This window comes from Rana temporaria, chromosome 3 (assembly GCF_905171775.1).
Source record: "Rana temporaria chromosome 3, aRanTem1.1, whole genome shotgun sequence".
In the NCBI taxonomy this organism is placed as follows: domain Eukaryota; kingdom Metazoa; phylum Chordata; class Amphibia; order Anura; family Ranidae; genus Rana; species Rana temporaria.
Genome location: NC_053491.1, coordinates 264324353 through 264349619, shown reverse-complemented (window position 1 = coordinate 264349619; position 25267 = coordinate 264324353). Strand labels below are relative to the sequence as shown.

The following is a 25267-nucleotide window of genomic DNA, read 5'->3' as shown; positions in this document are numbered from 1 at the left end:
CTCTGAGTTGGTGACGGAGATCCGACTCTTTGGTCCGGGAAGTTTTTTCTCCTTCCAGTGGTCGGTGTTTACGACAGATGCCAGCCTCACGGGTTGTGGGGGCACCTGGGGGGTCCAGTCGGCCCTGAGTCGCTGGACTTGCGTGGACCTACGACCATACCTTCCTGAATGCCCCGCTCTCGTCTGGTCTCGGTAGCTACCCAGGGTCGTGCCTGGGTGGGAAACCGCCTGGGAATACCAGGTGCTGTCTACCGTTCATTGTCCTACTATTTTAGGCGATCAGGCTATGCTTCTCCTCGAGGTTGAGGAGGTTGCAAGGTCGTCCGATCTGGTTTCAGCCAGAACAACGCCACGGCCGTAGCTTCAGGCTACCATCCGGTACACTGGCAGGTGGACTACTGGAGTCGCCAGATGCTGGACCAGGGCGACTGGTCTTTGTGCTTGGGGTGTTTCGGCTCCCTTGCAGGAGGTGAGCCTCACAGGGCATGGATCTCCTGTCTGACTCGGTCATTTCAACAATGCTGAGGGCACGGTAGTCATCTTCCGGAGGATCTACCGTCTCACCTGGCAGGCCTACATCTCGGTGCGAAGGGATGGAGTGACGTCCACGGACGTACTCGGGTGTCCAGGGTCCTGCTGTTTTTACAGCTTGGAGTGGATCTATAAATTGCTTAAAGCACCGTTTGGGGGCAGACTTCAGCCTTGGCTGTGTTCTTTCAGTGGCCCTTTTGAGGCCCGTTCCCTGGTGGGGTCCAGTCGGCCTTGAGTCGCTGGACTCACGTGGACCCTCGGCCACACCTCCCTGAATGTGCCCGCTCTCGTCTGGTCTCAGTAGCTACCCAGGGTCATGCCTGGGTGGGAGACCACCTGGGAATACCAGGTGCTGTCTACCGTTCATTGTCCTACTATTTTAGGCGATCGGGCTATGCTTCTCCTCGAGGTCGAGGAGGCTGCAAGGTCGTCCGATCTGGTTTCAGCCAGAACAATGCCAGGGCCGTGGCTTTGGTCTACCATCAGGTATACCAGTGCTGGTGGCCCTGTGGGGTCTGTATCGGCGACTTTTTGCCGTTCCTCCATTGTAGTTGCTTCCTCGGCTGCTCCACAGAGTGGAGGCTGAGGAGATCCCGATGATTCTAATCGCTCCAGATTGACCTCGGCATCCTTGGTACGCCGATTATCGGGTGCCTGGTAGCGGAGGAACCCTGGTGGTTGCCAGGGCGGGAGGTCCCTCTGTCTCGAGGTCCCATACTTCCTCCTATTGTTCAGTCACTGACTTGCTCAACATGGCTATTGGAAGCCAGACTTTAAGTGACCGGGGTCTGTCCCACTCGGTCATCTCAACAATGCTGAGGGCACGGTAGTCTTCTTCCGGAGGATCTACCGTCTCACCTGGCAGGCCTACATCTCTTGGTGCGAAGGGATGGAGTGATGTCCACAGACGTACTAGGTGTCCAGGGTCCTGCTGTTTTTACAGTGGATCTACAAATTGCTTAAAGCACCGTTTGGGGGCCTTTTTGAGGCCCGTTCCCTGGTGGGGCCCCTTTTTTGTGTGCAGGAGGTTTGTCATATACTTTGCCCTCTTGGCCCATCTCTTCCCCCATGAGTTTGACTCTGGTGCTCTCAGTTCTTTAGGAACCTTGCTTTTGGAAACATCAGAGACATTTTCTCTTGACACTATCTCAGAAGGTGGCCCCTTTAGTGGCCTTTACCTCTGTTAGAGGAGTTTCTGAGTTGGCGTTCTTGTCTTGCAAGCCGCCATGCTTGATCCTCCATAAGGATTAGGTGGTGTTGCGCCCGCGACCTTCCCTTCTTCCGAAGGTGGTTTCGGCCTCTCGCCGGAATAAGGACATTGTTCTTCTGTCCTCGGCCGGCGCATCCTATGGAGGTTGCCTTTCATACTTTAGGCGTGGTACGCACTTTCCGTGTGTACCAGCCTGCTACGGCTCCGTTTCGGAGTTCTGACTCTCTTTTGTGTCGGTGTCTGGTCCACAAAAGTGCCTTGGGGTCTCGTCGACCACCATTTCTCAGTGGATCAGGCAGGCTGTCATACAGGCCTATGCTCTTAAGGGGCATGCCCCCCTTTCCGGTCACGGCACTTTCAACCAGGGCAATTGGTGCTTCCTGTGTTTTTTTTTTTTTTTAAGTCATGCGTCGGTTTGACAGGTGTGCAAGGCGGCGACTTGCTCGTCCGTTCATGCTTTTTCCAGAATTTACGTGGTTGCATCTTCTGATGCTTTTTTCGCCCGCTAGTTTTTGCCGGCAGCTGTTTAAAGTTGCACCTCCTCCATTGCGGAGCTCTGCTAGTTTTGGGCTGAAGTTAAAATTGGCTTTACTGATATATTTCCCACCCCTCGTTTTTGACACTGCTTGGGGACGTCCCACTTGTCAAGGTTTAAGGAGCTGTGTCCGTCCATGGATGATAAGAGAAAATAGGATTTTTTGTACTCAATGTAAAATCCTTTTCTCTCAGTTCATGGACAGACACAGCACCCACCCCTCCTTTTTAGGTTTGTACTGCTTGTTACGAACTGAGGCTGTATGCTGCAGTGAGGAGGGTTATGTCTGGAGGGACTGCCCCCTGGGCGGGTCTGTTCAACTTTGTTAATGTAACATGTATTTAATTATCTAACATGTTTCTGCCTAGTCCTCTGTAAACAGGGAACATAACCCACTTGTCAAGATTTAAGGAGCTATGTCCGTCCATGGACTCAGAGAAAAGAGGCCAACAAGGCCCAGGCCTAGGGCAGCACTTTGCAGGGGGGCAGCACGGACAGTGTCCCCGCCGGCATGTGCTACACTGTTGGGCAAATTAGTTTAGAGCCCCCATACATCGGCCGCACTGCTTCCAGTTTGCGGGCGGTTGGCATTCTGCAACTGGGGGGGGGGTGGGGTCGCTTCTAATTTCTGTCCCATTGCAGAGATTTCCCTTCACTTCATGTCCCATAGTCAAACAGGAAGTGAGAGGAAATCTATGCAAATTAAGGGAATCCATTGCCCCTCCCCCCCAGGCCATCAGAACTAGTGTCCCCACTTAAAAATTTCAGGGTGGGTCTTAAACCGCAAGGGGTGTGGCCTTGACAGGAAGGGGTGGGTCATATTTAAATTAGGGGGTGCACAAGTTTAATCAGGCCTAGGGCAGCACAAAACCTAAATGCACCCCTGCTCCCGAATATGGCGATACAACATGTGTGAGACTTTTACACAGCTTGGCCACATACAGAGGCCCAACATGCAGGCGTTCTAGGAGCATAAATTAAACATCTAATTTCCTGACTACCTCTTACACTTTTGAAGGCCCTGGATTACCACCCCAAAAATGACCCCAGTTTGGAAAGAGAACAAAGGCACTGTAGTGGCATGGATGAGCATGAATGGGGATGGATGAGCCGTGGATGGGAAAGGCTGAGCATGTTTGAGCCATAAATGTGGTTGGCTGGGGATGGATGAGTATGGATGGATGAGCATGGAGGGATGGCTGAGCATGAATGGCTGAATATGGATGGTTAAATATGACAGAGGGATGGCTGAGCATGAATGGAGGGCTAAATAGGAATGGCTGAGCATGGATGGACGGCTGTGGCTGTAATGGGTACAGAGCAGCGCTGTGGGCACTACAGATCCAGCCCACATCGCTGCTGCACCCGATCTCTCCCCTCTCCGCTCACACTGTATCGATCGGTACAGAGAGGGGAGAGATGACCCGGACATGACGCCGGTTTCTTTACCATGTGATCGTTTCGTTAAATAATGGAACGTTCAGTTGTAAACGGCCGCTGTCAGTGGGCATTTACCGTGGTGCGGACCCTGCGGTCACAGATACTCTTGTGTGCGTGATTCTGGAAGGAAGTCAATGTACGTCCTCCTAGAGTTATCAAGCCGTGCTGTAGCCTTTATTTGTCTATGGCGCAGTCGTTAAATGGTTAAGACAGGGGATAAATCCAAAATACTAAGAAAACCAGACATCTCTGTGACAATCACATATGCTGGTATTGTGGTAAGTACATATCCACCTCTCCTCTGGCAAAGTTTCTATCTTTAAGTCAGTATTTATAAATCCCAAGCCTCTTCCCAGTTGGGCCATGTGTCCAATGTGCATGTACACCACTTGCAATGCATTCCTTTGGGTTGGGTAGTATTATGGCTCTGTCCTTGTTTACAGCTCAATTCATAGGAATGTACTGTATGGGAAACTTGTAACTCATGACACTTCCCACTTGCTGGTGTTTGGCCTGGTACAGGTATATGGAGGTGGAAAGAGAATCTTATGCCCTTTGTTTAGATAAAATATATTTTATGTTGAGATGAAAAATGTTTAATACTTTTACTGTGTAAGTATAACTGTGAGTAGTTTTAATTTTGTGTTTTCAGGATTTTTTATTTTTTTTTGCTTGATCAGACAAAAAGGCAAAAACCTTCAAGATGTCAAAAATAGAGAAAATGAGCATACTCGGTGTGCGAAGCTTTGGAGTAGAGGATAAGGACAAGCAAGTCATAACTTTCTTTACTCCGCTGACAATTTTGGTAGGACCAAATGGAGCAGGGAAAACTGTAAGTTGTCTCATGGATTAGCATTTAAGTAGCTATTTAAATTCTAACAGTAAGCATATCTTATTTGCTTCCTTTGGTCTGTTATAGAATAAATGGGGAGATTTCCATTAACTTCATGTTCCGTAGTTACAAGTGGGAAAAAATTTCTCTAAAGTGAGTAAAATCTACTCTTTAGACAGTTGTTACCAGAACAGGTGTCCCTGTTGAAATTTTGGTTTCTCCTTCACTTTCACTTTTGTGATAATAGTGGTCATTACAGAGACACAGACAGCAAAAAACGTAAGGATTCTAACGCCTCACCATTTTATTCAAAACTAAAATAAAAAAGTTGGCTCTAGAATAAAACACATGGAATTGTTGAGATGTGCTGCATATTTTTTTTTTTAAATTGTGCCCTTACATAATGTGGTTACATTAAAGCGGTTGTAAAATGCCAATGTTCCAAATAAATAACCCTGCAGGGCAATGGCATAATGTGCTATTATGTATCGCATACTGGCACATTATGGAATACTCACCTTGGAACAAAGCCCTCCAGCGCTGTAAAGTCGCTGCTGAGAGGACTGACTTGTTCCCTCTGCCTTTCTTCTGAGTTTGTGAGCTCCTGCGCTGTGATTGGCTGGAGCCGAGATGACGCGAGGAAGCCCTTGGTTCCTGCACAAAGCTCTAAAGTTCCCGCAAGGTGTGCCGGACCTTGAGAGCGCATGCGCCAGTGATGTCACTGGCTGCATGCAGGGTGAATATCTTCTAAGCGATGCATGTTTAGGAGATAGTCATTTTACCTAGAGGTAAGTCTTATTAAAGGCTTACCTGTAGGTAAAAATTACCAAGCAGTGTTTACAACCACTTTTAAGGGTTTTCAGTGGATCAAATGCATGTGACTACAAGAATAAAGAAATGCCCAAATACTGAGATGTATAGTCATAAAACACATTAAAGTGATTGTAAAGTCTTTTTTTTTTTTTTTAAACAAACATATACAGTATTTACCTGCTCTTGTGCAGTTGCCTTTGCACAGAGCAGCCCAGATACTCTTCTTATGGGGTCCCTTGCTAGAGCTCCTGGCCCCTCCCTTCTGTTGAGTGCCCCTGTCTTGTCACATTCCGCTGCCCATCACAGAATGCTCCGGAAGTGATGTTCCATCGCCGCCATCTTACTACACCCCACACTCCTGCGCAGTAATGATAGAGTGTGAAAGGGGCAAGCGGACATCTTGTTGCACCCACTGGAGTTTTAGAACAAAAAACGGAGCTTATATGCTTAAATACAGTATTTGGAAATCCGACGGACTGTTTAGATGTTACATTTTAAAAGCAGCAGCAAACCTGCTGACCTTACATGGTTGCTAATATGACAGAACGCCTCTGATTTTCACATTTAACATGTAAACAGTCAGTCAGATTTACAAATACTGTATTTAAACATATAAGCTCCGTTTGTGTTGAAAATAACTGTGAAATCGAAAACTCCGGTGGGTGTAATAAGATGTCCGCTTGCCCCTTCACACGTTCTCCTTACTGTGTGGGGTGTAGCAAGATGGCGGCGCCGGAACGTCACTTCTGTAGCAATGGCGGCAGCATGCACCTGACAGCTGATGGAAACATCAGCTGCAGAGCTGACATCGCTGGACTCCAGGACAGGTAAGCGTCCTATTATTAAAAGCTAGCAGCTGCAGTATGTGTAGCTGCTGGCTTTTAATTTTTGCACCTCTTTAAGAAAAAAGAAAACTCTCTGGCGACTGGGTCATTGAGAGCTATTGCTGATGGGGAGGTGGGCACTAAAACGCTGGCGCTATCATTTAGGTAATACCTGCACTGCGTGAGAACATGGTAGCTGATGTGATTGCGTTGTTAGTCAGTGTTGCATGAGGCAGATGGTGGCGTGTGAGAAATCTCAACATGCAGACTTGGCTCAGTCAGTCTTGCACAACACTGGCTGTCAATACAGTCATATTGGCTGTCACATTCTCATGCAGAGCCAAACTATATCCATGGCCTCCTCAGCGACAATCAGCATTCTGGTGAAAACCTCATTCCTAAATGCATCCCACCCCCTTCTCAAGCAGACTTGTCTGTGTTAAACGCAGCTACTATAATGCAGGCAAGCCATGGCATGTATTTATGGTGGGGTGAAGGCGCCCCCTACAGCTGACTGGTTTTCTGTCATGAACTCCCCTCCTCTTCTCTAAATTGAAGCAATACCTTTTTACCTAGTTTTATTTTTAGAACAGCATTTTCTGTTTATTGTTGTTCATGGTTTAAATTAATCTATTTTGTATCTTTTTTGTTAAAGGATAAGTTCATCTTCTTCTTTTTTTTTTTTTTTTTTACAAAATTCTTTTATAAATTTTTTCCAAAACAATACAATAAATACGACATGAAATCAACATACAAACTAACAACATACATGGTCTCAATGTACCCCTTACACTAAGAAGAAGAGGTAAGAGGAAACTTCTTTTAACAAAAAATAATAGATGCAAATTTTTTTGGTTTGTAAAACAATGTGCATTTATTATTTTTTGTTTCTGGAGCCTCTAAAGCAGGGGTATTGAATTCAATTTTACAGAGGTCCGATTTGTAAAATATTTTTCCAGTAGAGGTCCGAATCGTACGTTTGTGCAAAGACTCCTTCACATCACCCATCCCCCCCACAGCACTGCTCCCTTCGCATCATCTGCCGCCCCCCCTTCCCACACACACACACACACACACACACACACACACAGCACTGCTCCCTTAAGATCATCTGCCCTCCCACAGCACTGCTCCCTTCACATCACCTGCCCTCCCACAGCACTGCTCCCTTCACATCACCTGCCCTCCCACAGCACTGCTCCCTTCACATCACCTGCCCTCCCCACAGCACTGCTCCCTTCACATCACCTGCCCTCCCACAGCACTGCTCCCTTCACATCACCTGCCCTCCCCACAGCACTGCTCACTTCACATCACCTGCCCTCCCCACAGCACTGCTCACTTCACATCACCTGCCCTCCCCACAGCACTGCTCACTTCACATCACCTGCCCTCCCACATCACTGCTCCCTTAAGATCATCTGCCCTCCCACAGCACTGCTCACTTCACATCACCTGCCCTCCCCACAGCACTGCTCACTTCACATCATCTGCCCTCCCACATCACTGCTCCCTTAAGATCATCTGCCCTCCCACAGCACTGCTCCCTTCACATCACCTGCCCTCCCCACAGCACTGCTCACTTCACATCACCTGCCCTCCCACATCACTGCTCCCTTAAGATCATCTGCCCTCCCACAGCACTGCTCACTTCACATCATCTGCCCTCCCACAGCACTGCTCACTTCACATCATCTGCCCTCCCACAGCACTGCTCCCTTCACATCACCTGCCCTCCCACAGCACTGCTCCCTTCACATCACCTGCCCTCCCCACAGCACTGCTCCCTTCACATCACCTGCCCTCCCACAGCACTGCTCCCTTCACATCACCTGCCCTCCCCACAGCACTGCTCACTTCACATCACCTGCCCTCCCCACAGCACTGCTCACTTCACATCACCTGCCCTCCCACATCACTGCTCCCTTAAGATCATCTGCCCTCCCACAGCACTGCTCACTTCACATCATCTGCCCTCCCACAGCACTGCTCACTTCACATCATCTGCCCTCCCACAGCACTGCTCCCTTCACATCACCTGCCCTCCCCACAGCACTGCTCACTTCACATCACCTGCCCTCCCACATCACTGCTCCCTTAAGATCATCTGCCCTCCCACAGCACTGCTCACTTCACATCATCTGCCCTCCCACAGCACTGCTCACTTCACATCATCTGCCCTCCCACAGCACTGCTCCCTTCACATCACCTGCCCTCCCCACAGCACTGCTCACTTCACATCATCTGCCCTCCCACAGCACTGCTCCCTTCACATCACCTGCCCTCCCCACAGCACTGCTCCCTTCACATCACCTGCCCTCCCACATCACTGCTCCCTTAAGATCATCTGCCCTCCCACAGCACTGCTCACTTCACATCATCTGCCCTCCCACAGCACTGCTCACTTCACATCATCTGCCCTCCCACAGCACTGCTCCCTTCACATCACCTGCCCTCCCCACAGCACTGCTCACTTCACATCATCTGCCCTCCCACAGCACTGCTCCCTTCACATCACCTGCCCTCCCCACAGCACTGCTCCCTTCACATCACCTGCCCTCCCCACAGCACTGCTCACTTCACATCACCTGCCCTCCCCACAGCACTGCTCACTTCACATCATCTGCCCTCCCACAGCACTGCTCCCTTAAGATCATCTGCCCTCCCACAGCACTGCTCCCTTCACATCACCTGCCCTCCCACAGCACTGCTCCCTTCACATCACCTGCCCTCCCACAGCACTGCTCCCTTCACATTACCTGCCCTCCCCACAGCACTGCTCACTTCACATCATCTGCCCTCCCACAGCACTGCTCCCTTAAGATCATCTGCCCTCCCACAGCACTGCTCCCTTCACATCACCTGCCCTCCCCACAGCACTGCTCACTTCACATCATCTGCCCTCCCACAGCACTGCTCCCTTCACATCACCTGCCCTCCCACAGCACTGCTCCCTTCACATCATCTGCCCTCCCACAGCACTGCTCACTTCACATCATCTGCCCTCCCACAGCACTGCTCCCTTCACATCACCTGCCCTCCCCACAGCACTGCTCACTTCACATCATCTGCCCTCCCACAGCACTGCTCACTTCACATCATCTGCCCTCCCCACAGCACTGCTCCCTTCACATCACCTGCCCTCCCCACAGCACTGCTCACTTCACATCACCTGCCCTCCCCACAGCACTGCTCACTTCACATCATCTGCCCTCCCACAGCACTGCTCCCTTAAGATCATCTGCCCTCCCACAGCACTGCTCCCTTCACATCACCTGCCCTCCCCACAGCACTGCTCCCTTCACATCACCTGCCCTCCCCACAGCACTGCTCACTTCACATCATCTGCCCTCCCACAGCACTGCTCCCTTCACATCACCTGCCCTCCCCACAGCACTGCTCACTTCACATCATCTGCCCTCCCACAGCACTGCTCCCTTCACATCACCTGCCCTCCCCACAGCACTGCTCACTTCACATCATCTGCCCTCCCACAGCACTGCTCCCTTAAGATCATCTGCCCTCCCACAGCACTGCTCCCTTCACATCACCTGCCCTCCCACAGCACTGCTCCCTTCACATCATATACCCCCCTCCCTCCCCACAGCACTGCTCCCTTCACATTATCTGCCCCCCTCCCTCCCCACAGCACTGCTCCCTTCACATGATCTGCCCCCTCCCTCCCCACAGCACTGCTCCCTTCACATTATCTGCCCCCCTCCCTCCCCACAGCACTGCTCCCTTCACATTATCTGCCCCCTCCCTCCCCACAGCACTGCTCCCTTCACATTATCTGCCCCCCTCCCTCCCCACAGCACTGCTCCCTTCACATTATCTGCCCCCCTCCCCCCCCCCACAGCACTGCTCCCTTCACATTATCTGCCCCCCCCCCCCTCCCCACAGCACTGCTCCCTTCACATTATCTGCCACCCTCCCTCCCCACAGCACTGCTCCCTTCACATTATCTGCCCCCTCCCTCCCCACAGCACTGCTCCCTTCACATTATCTGCCCTCTCCCTCCCCACAGCACTGCTCCCTTCACATTATCTGCCCCCTCCCTCCCCACAGCACTGCTCCCTTCACATTATCTGCCCTCCTCCCTCCCCACAGCACTGCTCCCTTCACATTATCTGCCCCCCTCCCTCCCCACAGCACTGCTCCCTTCACATTATCTGCCCCCCTCCCTCCCCACAGCACTGCTCCCTTCACATTATCTGCCCCCCTCCCTCCCCACAGCACTGCTCCCTTCACATTATCTGCCCCCTTCCTCCCCACAGCACTGCTCCCTTCATATCATCTGCCCCCCCCCCCATAGTACTGCCCCCTTCACATTACATGCCCCTACCCCCTCCCCCTCACAACACTGCCCCCCTTCATATCACCCCTACACCCCACAACATTGCCCCTCTTCACATCACTAACCCCCCTCCCCATCACCCTCCCCACACACACAGCACTGCCCCCTTCACGTTACTCCTCCCTACAACACTGCCCCCTCGCATCAAAAATCCCCCCACAGTAGTGTACTCTGCCATCTGAATAGCCAGCCTCTCCTCTCACAATGCTGGAATGCAGGGTGGTTCTAGCCACTAATCACTTGCCGGTTAATGTGAAAAGCAGCCGGCAGCTCTCGCTCCTGTCTAATGCAGAGCTGTGTCTCCTGAAGTCACACAGAGCTTATTACCAAACTCCAATGCAGAGCTGTGCCTCCCGCACCTGGGATATTTGGATCGCGCCTCCCGACATGCAGAGAATAACAGCAGCCAAAGCTGGGGAACAGAAGCAGCTCCTAAATGGCGCGACCGTGACGGGGGCACGTTACGGATCTGGCCCGCGGTCCGCCATTTAGTGATACCTGCTCTAATGCATTGCACCAGTAATCTGCTGATTGCTGGTGCCATGCAGGTCTCCGGCAGACTAGTCATTGTATCTGTGTGCCTGTACCTCGTATGGGCAGGCAGATACAATCTGACAAGAAGACTCAATGATCTACCATGGTGCTCCACAGCGTCGTAGTAGTTACTTGAAAACTACAAGCTGACGGCCGCAAAGTATATCGGGACTTGTAGTTTTTCATTCACAGAGGACTGTGAATTAATGATCCGGACAGGTTTTCCTTAACCACTTCCTTACTGGGCACTTAAACCCCCTTCCTGACCAGAGGACTTTTTGCGATTCGGCACTGCGTCGCTTTAACTGACAATTGCGCGGTCGTGCAACGTGGCTCCCAAACAAAATTAACGTCCTTTTTTCCCCACAAATAGAGCTTTCTTTTGGTGGTATTTGATCACCTCTGCGGTTTTTATTTTTTGCGCTATAAACAAAAATAGAGCGACAATTTTGAAAAAAAAAAAATTTTTTTTTACTTTGTTGCTATAATAGCTCAATTTTTTTTTTACGTTTTTTTATCCTCAGTCTAGGCCGATACGTATTCTACATATTTTTAGTAAAAAAAATAAAAAAAAATCGCAATAAGCGACTGGTTTGCGCAAAAGTTATATCGCCTACAAAATAAGGGACAGAATTATTATTATTATTTTTTTTTTTACTAGAAATGGCGGCGATCTGCGATTTTTATTGGGACTGCGACGTTATGGCGGACACATCGGACACTTGACACATTTTTGGCGCCATTCACATTTATACTGCAATCAGTGCTATAAATATGCACTAATTACTGTATAAATGTGACTGGCAGGGAAGGGGTTAACACTAGGGGGTGAGGAAGGGGTTAAATGTGTACCCTAATATTAGTGTTCTAACTGTGGGGGAAGGGGGGTGACTGGGGGGGGTGACCGATCTGTGTCTCTATGTACAAGAGACACAGATCCGTCTCCTCTCTCCCCTGACAGCACCGCTGTCTGCGAGAGCCGGGAATGAGAGATGATCTCATATGTAAACATATGAGATCATCTCTCATTGGCCGCACAGATCGCCTAGGAAACGGCCGCTCCGATTGGCCGTTCACGGCGATCTGTGACTGGCTGTGTCCAAGGGACACGGCCAGCACAGCAGTTCCCCGCTGCGCGCTCGTGAGCGCGCGCGGGGAATGTGCAAAGGGGCGGCCGTAAAAAGACGGCCTGTTAGAGATTGGGAGCCGCGCTGCGGCCGTACAAAGTCGTACGGCCGTCAGCTAGTGGTTAACCACTTGACAACTGGGCACTTAAACACCCTTAATAACCAGACCAATTTTCAGCTTTCGGTGCTCTCACATTTTGAATAACAATAACTCAGTCATACAACACTGTAACCAAATGAAATTTTTGTCCTTTTTTCCCCACAAATAGAGCTTTCTTTTGGTGGTATTTGATCACCTCTGCGGTTTTTATTTTTTCCGCTATAAATGAAAAAAGAAAGAAAATTTTGTAAAAAAAATGAATTTTTCTTCATTTCTATTATAACATTTTGCAAAAAAGTAATTTTTTTCATAAATTTGGCCTAAAATGTATACTGCTACATATCTTTGGTAAAAAAAAAAAAAAAATGGGTTATTATTTAGTCTGGGTGAAAGTTATAGGGTCTACAAGCTATGGTACCAATTACTGAAAATTGATCAATTTGATCACACCCGATGTACTGACAGCCTCTCTCATTTCTTGAGACCCTAACATGCCAGAAAAGTACAAATACCCCCAAATGACCCCTTTTTGGAAAGAAGACATTCCAAGGTATTTAGAAAGAGGCATGGTGAGTTTTTAGAAGTTGTAATTTTTTCCCACAATTCTTTGCGAAATCAAGATTTTTTTTTTTTTTTTTTTCCACAAAATGTTCATATTCGCCGGTTATTTCTCACACACAGCATATGCATAACACTAATTACACCCCAAAACACATTCTGCTATTCCTCCTGAGTATGCCGATACCAAATGTGTGAGACTTTTACACAGCGTGGCCACATACAGAGGCCCGACATGCAGGGAGCACCATCAGGTGTTCTGGAACACCCAGACCAATTCTGACATTCCTCTCCTACATGGAAAAATCATCATTTATTTGCTAGAAAATTACATAGAACCCCAAAACATTATATATGCTTTTTTAGCAAAAACCCTAGAGAATACAATGGCAGTCGTTGCAACTTTTTATCGCGCACGTTATTTTCGCAGCAATTGTTCGAATGCGTTTTTTTGGAAATAAAACGGTTTTGTGCTTTTAAAAAAAAAAAAACATTAAAGTTAGCCCAATGTTTTTGCATAATATGAAAGATGAAGTTACGCCGAGTCAATAGATACCCAACATGTCACCCTTCAATATTGCACACGCTTGTGGAATGGCGCCAAACTTCGCTACTTAAAAATCCCCATAGGCGACGCTTTAAATATTTTTACTGGTTACATCTTTTTAGTACCAAAAGTATTGCTCTTGCTCCAACGTTCGCAGCGATACCTCACATGTGTGGTTTGAACACCGTTTTCATATGTGGGCGGGACTTACGTGTGCGGTCGCTTCTGTATACGAGCACGCAGGAACAGGGGCGCTTTAAAAAAAAATATTTTTATTGTTCATTTCACTTTATTTTAGTTTGATACGTTTTTCCCCAAAAATAAATGTTTTGATCACTTTTATTCCTATTACAAGGAATGTAAACATCCCTTGTAATAGGAATATAGCATGACAGGTCCTCTTTACAGTGAGATGTGGGGTCAATAAGACCCCACATCTCACCTCTAGGCTGGGAAGCCTGAAAAAAAATTAAAAAAAATAAAACGATCCTGGTTTCGATCGTAGCGGTGAGTCAGAAGAGGCACCGGAGGGAGAAGGGAGGGGAGACGTCCCCTTTCGCCTCCCGTAAGAACAATCAAGAGGCGGAACAGCCGACATGATTGTTCTTGTGGTGTAGGGAATCGCCGGCTGAAAAAAATGATATCTGAATGATGCCTGTAGCTGCAGGCATCATTCAGATATCCCTGCACAAAGTCAAGGACGTCATGACGGCCGGCGGGCGGGAAGTGGTTAAAACGCATTTTTTCCCCAGAGTATTTTCTGGGTACTGCAGAGTATTAGCCGGGGTATTGCAGAGTATTGGTGTTGGGGAATTGCAGAGTATTGGTGTTGGGGAATTGCAGAGTATTGGTGTTGGGGAATTGCAGAGTATTGGTGTTGGGGAATTGCAGAGTATTGGTGTTGGGGAATTGCAGAGTATTGGTGTTGGGGAATTGCAGAGTATTGGTGTTGGGGAATTGCAGAGTATTGGTGTTGGGGAATTGCAGAGTATTGGTGTTGGGGAATTGCAGAGTATTGGTGTTGGGGAATTGCAGAGTATTGGTGTTGGGGAATTGCAGAGTATTGGTGTTGGGGAATTGCAGAGTATTGGTGTTGGGGAATTGCAGAGTATTGGTGCGGGGGGTATTGCAGAGTATTGGTGCGGGGGGTATTGCAGAGTATTGGTGCGGGGGGTATTGCAGAGTATTGGTGCGGGGGGTATGCAGAGTATTGGCGCAGGGGGGTATGCAGAGTATTGCGCAGGGGGGGTATGCAGAGTATTGCGCAGGGGGGGGGTATGCAGAGTATTGCGCGGGGGGGGGGTATGCAGAGTATTGCGCAGGGGGGGGTATGCAGAGTATTGCGCAGGGGGGGGTATGCAGAGTATTGCGCAGGGGGGGGGTATGCAGAGTATTTCGCAGGGGGGGGTATGCAGAGTATTTCGCAGGGGGGGGTATGCAGAGTATTTCGCAGGGGGGGGTATGCAGAGTATTTCGCAGGGGGGGTATGCAGAGTATTTCGCAGGGGGGGGGTATGCAGAGTATTTCGCAGGGGGGGGTATGCAGAGTATTTCGCAGGGGGGGGTATGCAGAGTATTTCGCAGGGGGGGGTATGCAGAGTATTTCGCAGGGGGGGGTATGCAGAGTATTTCGCAGGGGGGGGTATGCAGAGTATTGCGCAGGGGGGGGTATGCAGAGTATTGCGCAGGGGGGGGTATGCAGAGTATTGCGCAGGGGGGGGTATGCAGAGTATTGCGCAGGGGGGGGGTATGCAGAGTATTGCGCAGGGGGGGTATGCAGAGTATTGCGCAGGGGGGTATGCAGAGTATTGCGCAGGGGGGTATGCAGAGTATTGCGCAGGGGGGTATGCAGAGTATTGCGCAGGGGGGGTATTGCAGAGTATTGCGCAGGGGGGGTATTGCAGAGTATTGCGCAGGGGGGGTATTGCAGAGTATTGCGCAGGGGGGGTATTGCAGAGTATTGTAGGGGGGGTATTGCAGAGTGTATTGCACAGTACTGTATTGCAGGGGGTTGCAGGGATGGATGGATCTGTGACTGCAATAGTCACAGATCCATCCACAGCGCTGCTGACACCCGCGCTCCCCCCTCTCACACTGTACCGCTCGGTACAGAGAGAGGAGGGAGGAACCGGCGTCAACGCCGGTTTGTTTACATGTAATCGCTCCGTCATTGGACGGAGCGATCACATGGTAAACGGCCGCTATCAGCGGCCGTTTACCGCGATTCGTGATCGGCCGGGTCCTCTGGACCCGGCGGTCACGGATGTTCCCGTGTGCGCGCCCCAGGGGACGCGCGGGAGAGAGACTCTGGGAGGACGTACATTGACGCCCTCCTAGAGTTAACCACCCGCCCTGTAGACGTATATTGTCTATGGGGCGGTTACCAAGTGGTTAAATTGTGACAACTAGCGGGGAGAAGATCCCCTACTAGCTGTCAGATCGGGGGGCAGCGGTGGCCGGTCTGTTTGGAAAATGTTACACCCTTAATACGGGCCTCAGTTTGTGTCTGTTTTTTAAATCCGTTAAGTGTATGTATTTTTATTTGGAATAAAGTTGGTAGGGGTTGTGGACCCCTATTAGGTTACTTTTTGCTGTCTGTTGCCTGTTGAGGAGATCTTCCTTCACTTCCTATCCTGGGGACAGAACAGCAAATGAGAAAAAAAAACTCCTATTCCAGACCGTTTTTATGGTAATATTTGTCCCCAATATGAGACTTAAATTGGAACTAAACTTCCTCAGTCAACATTAGCTATTTGCAATCCTTTTTCTGGTAGCATTAGTAAACAAAGGTATAATATTTTTCTTATTTTAACCTATTTTAGATACATTCAGATGGTTTTAGCTACTTGCATTACTCCTGTGTTACTGTCATTTTAGGTGCATAATATTCATTGTAGCTGTTTTTCTGCAAATCCGAGCAATGCTTTTGTAGTTTAAACAAACCCTAGACTGTAAAATGTGTCACTTAAACCATATTATTTTCAGTATGGCCTGTCAGACCTCCATACTTTGTCACCACTAATGAGGATTAAGCCACGTCCAACTTGCTTGTGCTCCAAAGCAATTTCCAGTTTGTTTCTGCTCTACAGACAACCTACAGTTGCTGTGAAGCTCGAGCAACATCACCTTTAGTTTCAAAACGCATTCTGTGATTGAGTGAAACAATCTATTTACAAAAATTTACTTTTTTGTTAAATTTTGTAAAATACTCAGTTACTGAACCATATATTTATTTATGGGTTAGTTATATTAGACCTAAGTGCGATTAGGTGTTTAACAATACAATATTCCAGTGCTTTGTCATGTAAAGGGGTACTAGCAAAAATAATTGGAAGTACATTTATTCAAGAAAGATGCCAGGTCTGGCTCATTATTTTAGGGTTAATATATGTGTATATCATGAAATAATGTAAAAAATATTTATACCATGCTAAATACCTATATTAGACACATTCCATTACTAAAAGGAAAAAAATAAGATATTTTGAAACTCATAATAGTGACAAGTCTGAAAGTTGACAGTGCCATGTTTACCACAATGTAGCATCCTCTCTTCTTTTAACATGCTGTAAATGTCTGGGAGCGAGGAGACCAGTTACTGGAGTTTTGGGAGAGGAACATTGTCCCATTCTTGCCTGATTCTAACTGCTCAGCAGTCCTGGGCCTTCTTTGTTGTAATTTTCCTTTCATGATGCACCAAATATTTTCAATTGGTGAATGGTCTGGACTGCAGGCAGTGCAGATAACACTCTGACTCTTCTACTACATAGCCATGCTGTTGGCATAGATGCGGTATGCAGTAATGTGCAAGGCCTTTCTTAAAAAACATGTCTTGATGGGAGCATATGCTACCCCCAAACCTCTATATATCTTTCAGCATTGATGATGCCTTTCTAAATGTACAAGCTGCCCATTCCATAGGCACAAATGCACTTCCATACCATCAGAGATTCAGGCTTTTGAACTGAGCGCAGACACAGGTCCCTCTTCTTTTTAGTTTAGAGGATGCAGTGCCCATGGTTGCCATAAAGAATGTGACATTTTGATTTGTCTGGCCATAGAACAGTTTTCCACTTCCACTGCAACAGACCATTTTAAGTGAGCTTTGGCCCAGAGAAGATGGCGGCATTTCTGCATCATGTTCAGACATAGCTTCTTTTTGTTGCATACTAGAGCTTTAACTTGCATTTCTGGAGGTCATGGCGAATTGTTGACAGTGATTTTTGGAAGTATCCCTGAGTGATGTCAGTCACAGTATCATTCCCGTTTTTAATGCTGTGCTGACTTAAAATTGCACTTCAGCCTTGTCCCTTGCGCACAGATTATATTGCTTGATGCAATATATTTTATATTTGCAATTTTAGGTTGAGGAACATTATTCTGAAATAGTTTGACAATTTTTAGTTGCAGCTTTTCACAGATTGGTGAACCTCTGCCAATCTTTACTTCTCAGACACTGACTCTCTAGTCCAAGATGCTCTTTTTATACTCAGTCATGTTACTGACCTGTTGCCAGTTAACCTAATAAGTTGCAAAATGTTCTTCCAGCTCTTTGTTAGTACCACATATTTTGCCAGATTTTGTTGCACCTGTCGCAACTTTGAGACTTGATTCTTTCGTCATTTTCAAAATTGTCTTATTTTTTTTCCTAAAATGGTACATTTTCTAATTTTAAACACTTTGAAATGTTTTCTATTATTGGTATATGAGATTTACAAATCATTGCATTCTGTTTTTTATGTAGATTAGTGTCCCAAATTTTTGGGAATTGGGGTTGTAGTATATTCCAACAACAATAGAACCTGGAAATCCACCTTACTTTCTTACAAATCATGCTTTGAATAGATCCATCATCCCTTGTTACAGATTTCACTTGTATATCACAATTTAATATATCTCATATGTCAATTTCTGGTAATTTCATGCTTCAGTCAATTTCTCGGGTCTTAAAGCGGAGTTCCACCCAAAAGTGGGAAGATCAGTATGCTGCTGTTTGCTGTAGGCTAAGTTCCAAGCATAGCTGGAGAACTGACCACAATGTTCTCCTGATTAGTGTGGTCAGTCTTTAATTGGAAATCAGAGGGACTGGCAGAAACACCAGGGATTTCACATAAAGGAAGCAATGCACAGAAAACAATACTTTTTCTTACAAGTGCATCAAATATCAGGAATATGAAATGCTGGGGTAACAAACACTTTAAATCAAAGATCTGTGACCACCTTCATCCACCACAGTGCTGCCCAACATGGCAAGTGCATGTCTTGCAGAGTGAGGCTTATAGTAACCTATGTAGACTACAGTGATTTTGAGTTGCACCAAATGGTTTTTTTAAGCTTGCACATGATAGCATTATATCAGCAGAGCTTCCCCTCATTTCAGATATACACCTGAGAATTACAGCGACTGCACTTCCAAGCACACTTTCTTTATCTTACATCATGGGACACAGAGAAGCATAGTAATTACTATGTGGGTTATAGAGAGTACCTTCAGGTGTGGACACTGGCACGCCCTTAAGGCAAGAAGTTCCCTCCCCTATATAACCCCTCCCATACCGGGAGTGCCTCAGTTTTTTGCCAGTGTCTAAGGTGTTGGTCACGAGTGAACATGTGCTCCAAGGAGCTCCACTGGAGGGATCCATATTGGATGTAAAAAGCCTCCATGAAATCCGGATCCGTCCAAAGTGCTTATGAGCCAAAGTGGACGGTACCCGGGCCCCGGTTAAGAAGAACGGGGTTTGGCCTGTAATGCTTCTCTTTGAGAGCTGGATCCTGGTTATTCAGTACTTTGGTCAATTTCCTAATACCAAAAGTTTACTGACAGGGTGCGATATGGGTCCAGGGGTGTGGTGTTCCTGTCCATGGACCCCGGTCCCTGAAGGTCTATAGACGCTGCTCTCCGTGATGGGTGAAGATTGGACTGTCTGTTATGCAGAGTCCTGCAGCGTTGGATCAGGTAAGTGAAGGTGCTTCAGGACTTGGTCCTAGGAGTAACCTTCCTTTATTTGAGCCATTATGTTTGCCTAAAGCTAACTGTCTGTGCTTCTCCTATATGGTCCTGTGTGTTGTGGGGAGGAGGGGTATCTCTAGTCAGGTAGTTAGCCCCTCCTGTGCAGGTTAAAAGCAGAAAAAAGTTGTCCAAAATGTTTGGCTTACCTGGTTCTCACATGGAGCTGTGGTGTTCCATCCTCATGCATGAGCGCGTAGCGTCATGCGCGCACGACATTGATGTGTCTTAGGCGCACGCGCGCGCACAAATGAATTTTTTGTACGCTGCTTCGATGCGCACGAATGTGCGCGGCGCGCTCCGTGAGATGCGTGTGACGACATGTGCGCGCGTGCGGCTACGTGTGCGCGCGTAGCCTCGTGGTGCACGCCTAACAGCGGCGCGCGCGTGCGCATGCGCGCAGGGGGTCTATCTCAGCTGTTCTCTATGAGACTTGAGATTACAGGACAGAGCAGGTCAGGTGATACACCTAGTCCTTATATGCTCCAGTCCACCTAACTGGTTCTGGCTGACGGTGGACACAGAGATCTTGTGCACATACTTCAGTATTTAGTACTGGTGGTGGACAGTGACATTTGCTTAAGGCGCATAGTGGGCTCTGCACCTTGCCAACCATCAAATAGCAGCGTCAGTGCTGGTCTATAGGTTTGCAAGTAGTTGCAACTATTGTGAGTACCTCAGCTTTATCATGGCTAAAGGCTCAGGGACTAGAAGCAAAAAAGCAAAGGGATCGCCATCTGGCTCAGAGGATCTCGGGCAGGCTCCTATGGCTGCTTCCTCTCCTGAAAAATTGAAGGAGGCCCAGGGTGAACCATCAGGGCTGTCAGATGCCTGTTCTGCCCTTGTCCCACTTGCTCCAGTTTTTGTGACACAGGAGGCTCTGGCCTCAGCTATGGGGGGTCTGGAGCAGAGATTAGCGACCTTGATTGCATCCTCTCTCTCAAGGGAAAAACGCACAAGGTCCCCCTCTCCCTCTGAGGAGTCCCTCGATTTGGGGCATGCATCCTCAGAAGAGGTTGATTTACCCTCTGGAGATCTGGCAGAAGGTCAGCTGGAAGTAGTGGACTCTGAGGATTCCACTTTGGGAGAACCCTTTTCGGCGTCGCAATCCGAAAAATTGTTGGTCCAGTCCCTCACTGAGATGGTCCGTTCGGCCTTCAAGTTGCCACTTTCAGAGCCAGCTTCAAGTGCAGTCTCATCTTTAGGCTCCTTAAAAGCTCCTCAAGCTAATTATTCCTTCCCGGTTCACCCCCTGCTGGAAGGGCTTATCTACAAGGATTGGGAACATCCAGATAGATATTTTCTTCCTCCTAAGAAGTTTTCGGTTTTATACCCCATGGAGGAACAATTCACTAAAAAATGGGGCATCCCCAAGGTTGACGCAGCTGTGTCCTGCGTAAACAAATCTTTGACCTGTCCAGTAGACCAGTGTTTCTCAACTCCAGTCCTCGGGGCGCACCAACAGGTCTTGTTTTCAGGCTTTCCATTATTGTGCACAGGTGATTTTATCAGTTTCACTGCCTTAGTAATTACCACAGCAGTTTGATCTGAAGGAAATCCTGAAAACATGACCTGTTGGTGCGCCCCGAGGACTGGAGTTGAGAAACACTGCAGTAGACAATGTTCTGGTATTCAAAGATCCGACAGACAAGAGATTAGAGACTTTATTAAAAACCTCTTTTGCTTCGGCGAGAGGAATAACCCAGCCTGCAATTGCGGCTATTGGGATTTGCCAGGCCTTGAAGGACCAGTTTAAAGGGGTCTTAAAGGAATTGCCGGCACAACAGGCCCAGAATTTGGCTGAGTTTCCCAGAGCATTATGTTTTGCCATAGATGCTATTAAGGACTCCATTCAGCAGTCCTCACGTCTCACTCTCTCGCTAGTTCATATGCGCAGGTTACTCTGGCTGAAGAACTGGTCTGCTGAAGCCCCGTGTAAAAAATTACTGGCGGGGTTTCCCTTTCATGGAGAGCGTTTGTTTGGGGAAGATCTGGATGCTTACATTCAGAAAATTTCCAGTGGCAAAAGTACACTGTTGCCAGTAAAGAAAAGGTTTAGGTGTCCCCCCTCCTTTAAGCGATCCTCCTCTCCTATCCCTAGTACTTCCGGTACCAGGCAGTTCCGACGGCCTCCTGGACGATTCAATGCAGGTGGGAAGCCACAGGGCCAGCCTCAGGCTTCCAAAAAGCCTTGGAACCGTAAGCCACAGGCCAAGCCAGCAACTAAGTCAGCATTATGAAGGTTCTCCCCCACTCAGCGGGTGGGGGGAAGGCTTCAGCTGTTTGCGGAGGCTTGGCTAGACAGGATCCAAGACAGGTGGGTCCTCTCTACGGTCTCCGGGGGCTACAAGCTGGAGTTGAGCGAATTTCCTCCGCCGCGCTTCTTAACCTCGAACGTCCCAAAGGACCTCGGCAAAAGAAGGTCCTTAGCATTGGCCTTAGATCATCTGTTATCCCAAGGGGTAATCAGAGAGCTGCCAGTGGAAGAACAAGGTTTGGGGTTTTATTCCAATCTCTTCACCGTCCCCAAACCAAACGGGGATGTAAGACCCATCCTGGACCTCAAGGCCTTAAACAAGTTCCTAAGGGTCCAATCATTCCGGATGGAATCGATCAGGTCAGTGGTGGCCTCCCTGCAAGGAGGGGAACTACTAGCGTCCATCGATATAAAGGACGCATACTTGCACGTTCCTATCTTTCTCGACCATCAGAAGCTGCTTCACTTCGCGGTAAATCAGCGCCACTTCCAGTTCGTGGCCTTACCTTTTGGTCTGGCCACCGCTCCTCGTGTTTTCACGAAAGTATTGGCTCCACTGTTAGCCTATCTAAGGTCTCAAGGCATATCCATAGTAGCCTATCTAGACGACCTATTGGTAGTAGACCGGTCAGTGGCCGATCTAAACTCAGCGGTACACAGAACCGTAAAATTTCTGGAATCCATGGGTTGGGTTCTCAACCTGCACAAGTCAGCCTTAATGCCTGTGCAAAGGCTCGAATATTTGGGTCTACTCATAGACACAAAGCTAAAAAGGGTCCTCCTGCCCCAAAGGAAGTTCGAGGCTTTAAGAGAACTAGTTCAACTAGTCAAAGCAAAGCGTCAGCCTCCCATTCGCCTCTGTATGAGGTTACTGGGAAAGATGGTAGCCTCGTTCGAGGCCGTCCCATTTGCGCAGTTCCACTCAAGGGAGCTTCAACATGCCATTCTGTCCGCTTGGAACAAAAAGGTTCAAGCCTTGGATCTCCCTATGTCCCTCTCCCGGTCAGTCCGGCAGAGCCTTTGTTGGTGGCTGGTTCCCCGGAACCTGCTAAAGGGGAAGTCCTTTGTTCCCGTGACATGGCAGGTTGTGACCACGGACGCCAGTCTGCTAGGCTGGGGTGCAGTCCTGGGAGGTTTGTCTCTCCAAGGGAAATGGTCAGCCTCCGAGAGGTTTCTACCCATAAATCTGCTGGAAATTCGAGCAGTCTATCTAGCCCTGTCAGCTTGGTCAGACAGGTTGAAGGGTCTTCCGGTCAGGGTTCAATCAGACAATGTCACTGCCGTGGCATACATAAATCACCAGGGGGGCACAAGAAGTCGTGCAGCCCAAAGAGAGGTGAATCGAATCCTGACCTGGGCAGAGAAATATGTCCCATGCATATCTGCAGTGTTCATTCCGGGAATAGACAATTGGCGAGCAGACTACCTAAGCCGCCAACAGGTGCTTCCAGGGGAATGGACTCTTCACCCCGACATCTTCCAGAGCATTTGTCAGAGGTGGGGAACACCAGATGTCGATCTCTTTGCATCGAGGTTCAATGCAAGGGTGGGCAACTTTCTGTCCCGGACAAGGGATCCACTTGCTTACGGCACGGATGCACTGGTGTTCTCATGGGACCAGTTCTCCCTAATGTATGCGTTTCCTCCGCTGCAATTATTACCCCGTCTTCTTCGCAGGGTAAAGTCGGAAGGAAGACCAGTGATTCTGGTGGCTCCAGCGTGGCCCAGAAGGGCCTGGTTCGCGGACATTGTAAGGATGTCCGTGGGGCAACCGTGGTCCCTTCCGCTTCGGCCGGACCTATTGTCCCAGGGGCCAATATTCCATCCTTCCTTACCGTCTCTCAATTTGACGGTTTGGCTATTGAGTCCCATATCTTAAAGAAAAGGGGTCTCTCTAATGCGGTGGCATCTACTTTGATTAATGCCAGAAAACCGGCATCCAGACTTATCTATTACCGAGTTTGGAAATCTTATGTGGCCTGGTGCGAGACCAGGGGTTGGCATCCCCGGAGGTATCTCATTGGCAGAATTCTGGAGTTTCTGCAGTTAGGGGCAGACATGAAGTTGGCCCTAAGCACCATTAAGGGCCAGATCTCGGCCTTATCGATTTTTTTCCAAAGGCCACTAGCTACACATTCCCTGATCAAGACCTTTTTGCAAGGTGTGATCCGGCTTAGTCCACCAGTCAAGATTCCCTTGTGTCCATGGGATCTGAATCTGGTCCTTTCTGTCTTACAGAAACAACCATTTGAGCCCATGGCTCATATTCCTTTGGTCCTTCTGACCAGGAAGGTGATATTTTTGGTAGCCATAACCTCCGCCAGGAGGGTTTCGGAGTTGGCGGCCTTGTCTTGTAAGGAACCGTACCTTATATTCCATAAGGATAGAGTGGTCCTGCGGCCCCACCCGGCTTTCCTACCTAAAGTTGTTTCAAAATTTCATTTGAATCAGGATCTTGTTCTCCCGTCTTTTTTCTCAGAACCTAGTTCTGCAAGGGAGAAGTCTTTACATACGCTAGACGTATTAAGAGCAGTTAAGATCTATCTTAAGGCTACTGCTCAGGTCCGGAAAACTGATACATTGTTTATCCTGCCAGAAGGTCCCAGATGTGGGCAGGCAGCGTCGAAGTCCACTATCTCCAAATGGATTCGGCAGGTCATTACTCAAGCCTATGGCTTGAGGGGAAAGGTTCCCCCGTTTAAGGTTAAAGCACATTCCACTAGAGCGGTGGGTACTTCCTGGGCAGTGCATCATCAAGCCTCCATGGCTCAAGTCTGCAAGGCCGCGACATGGTCGTCTGTCCATACTTTCACTAAGTTTTATCAATTGGACATAAGAAAGAATGAGGAGAGCGCCTTTGGGCGCAGTGTGCTGCAGGCTGCAGTTTGATTCCTCATGTCTGATGGCGCCCGGCTTATTTTTTGGGGTCTCCCTCCCCTCATAGCATTGCTTTAGGACGTCCCACATAGTAATTACTATGCTTCTCTGTGTCCCGTGATGTACGATAAAGAAAATAGGATTTTTATAACAGCTTACCTGTAAAATCCTTTTCTTGGAGTACATCACGGGACACAGAGCACCCGCCCCTCTTTTGGGGTATTTGGGACACTTATTGCTTGCTACAAAACTGAGGCACTCCCGGTATGGGAGGGGTTATATAGGGGAGGGAACTTCTTGCCTTAAGGGCGTGCCAGTGTCCACACCTGAAGGTACTCTCTATAACCCACATAGTAATTACTATGCTTCTCTGTGTCCCGTGATGTACTCCAAGAAAAGGATTTTACAGGTAAGCTGTTATAAAAATCCTATTTTTTCAGTGCAATTTCAAGCGCACTTTGCACTTGTAGAGCCAAGTGGATTTGCCTTTAGTAAATAACCCCCAATGTGTGTCTGGTACTATGAATTCACTCCTGCACACTTGCCAATAAAGGATGTGCAGATCTTTCTGTAAATCTACTCTGTCTGCATTTACATGCCTGCACAAAGCTCCAGGCAGCTCCGTCGCATAAAAAATGCCTCATTCACATTTTATTGGTCTCGGCCCCCAAAGCCTTACTTACAAAATCATGTTTCCTACAATCACCTCTTTTAAAATA

The 25267-nt window shown here is 48.3% G+C and overlaps 1 protein-coding gene across 2 annotated transcripts in view; it reads left to right on the top strand.

Moving 5' to 3' along the window:
* RAD50 (RAD50 double strand break repair protein) overlaps window positions 1-25267 on the top strand; it is a 269333-nt gene that overhangs the window by 5635 nt on the left and 238431 nt on the right. Inside the window, exon 2 of one of the 2 annotated variants that reach the window (XM_040344638.1) lies at window positions 4397-4548. In XM_040344638.1, the coding sequence (XP_040200572.1) occupies window positions 4420-4548 (129 nt within the window). In that variant the 5' untranslated portion in view covers window positions 4397-4419. Of the gene's footprint in view, window positions 1-4368; window positions 4549-25267 lie in introns of both variants that reach the window. The other variant, XM_040344639.1, reaches the window with a different exon arrangement.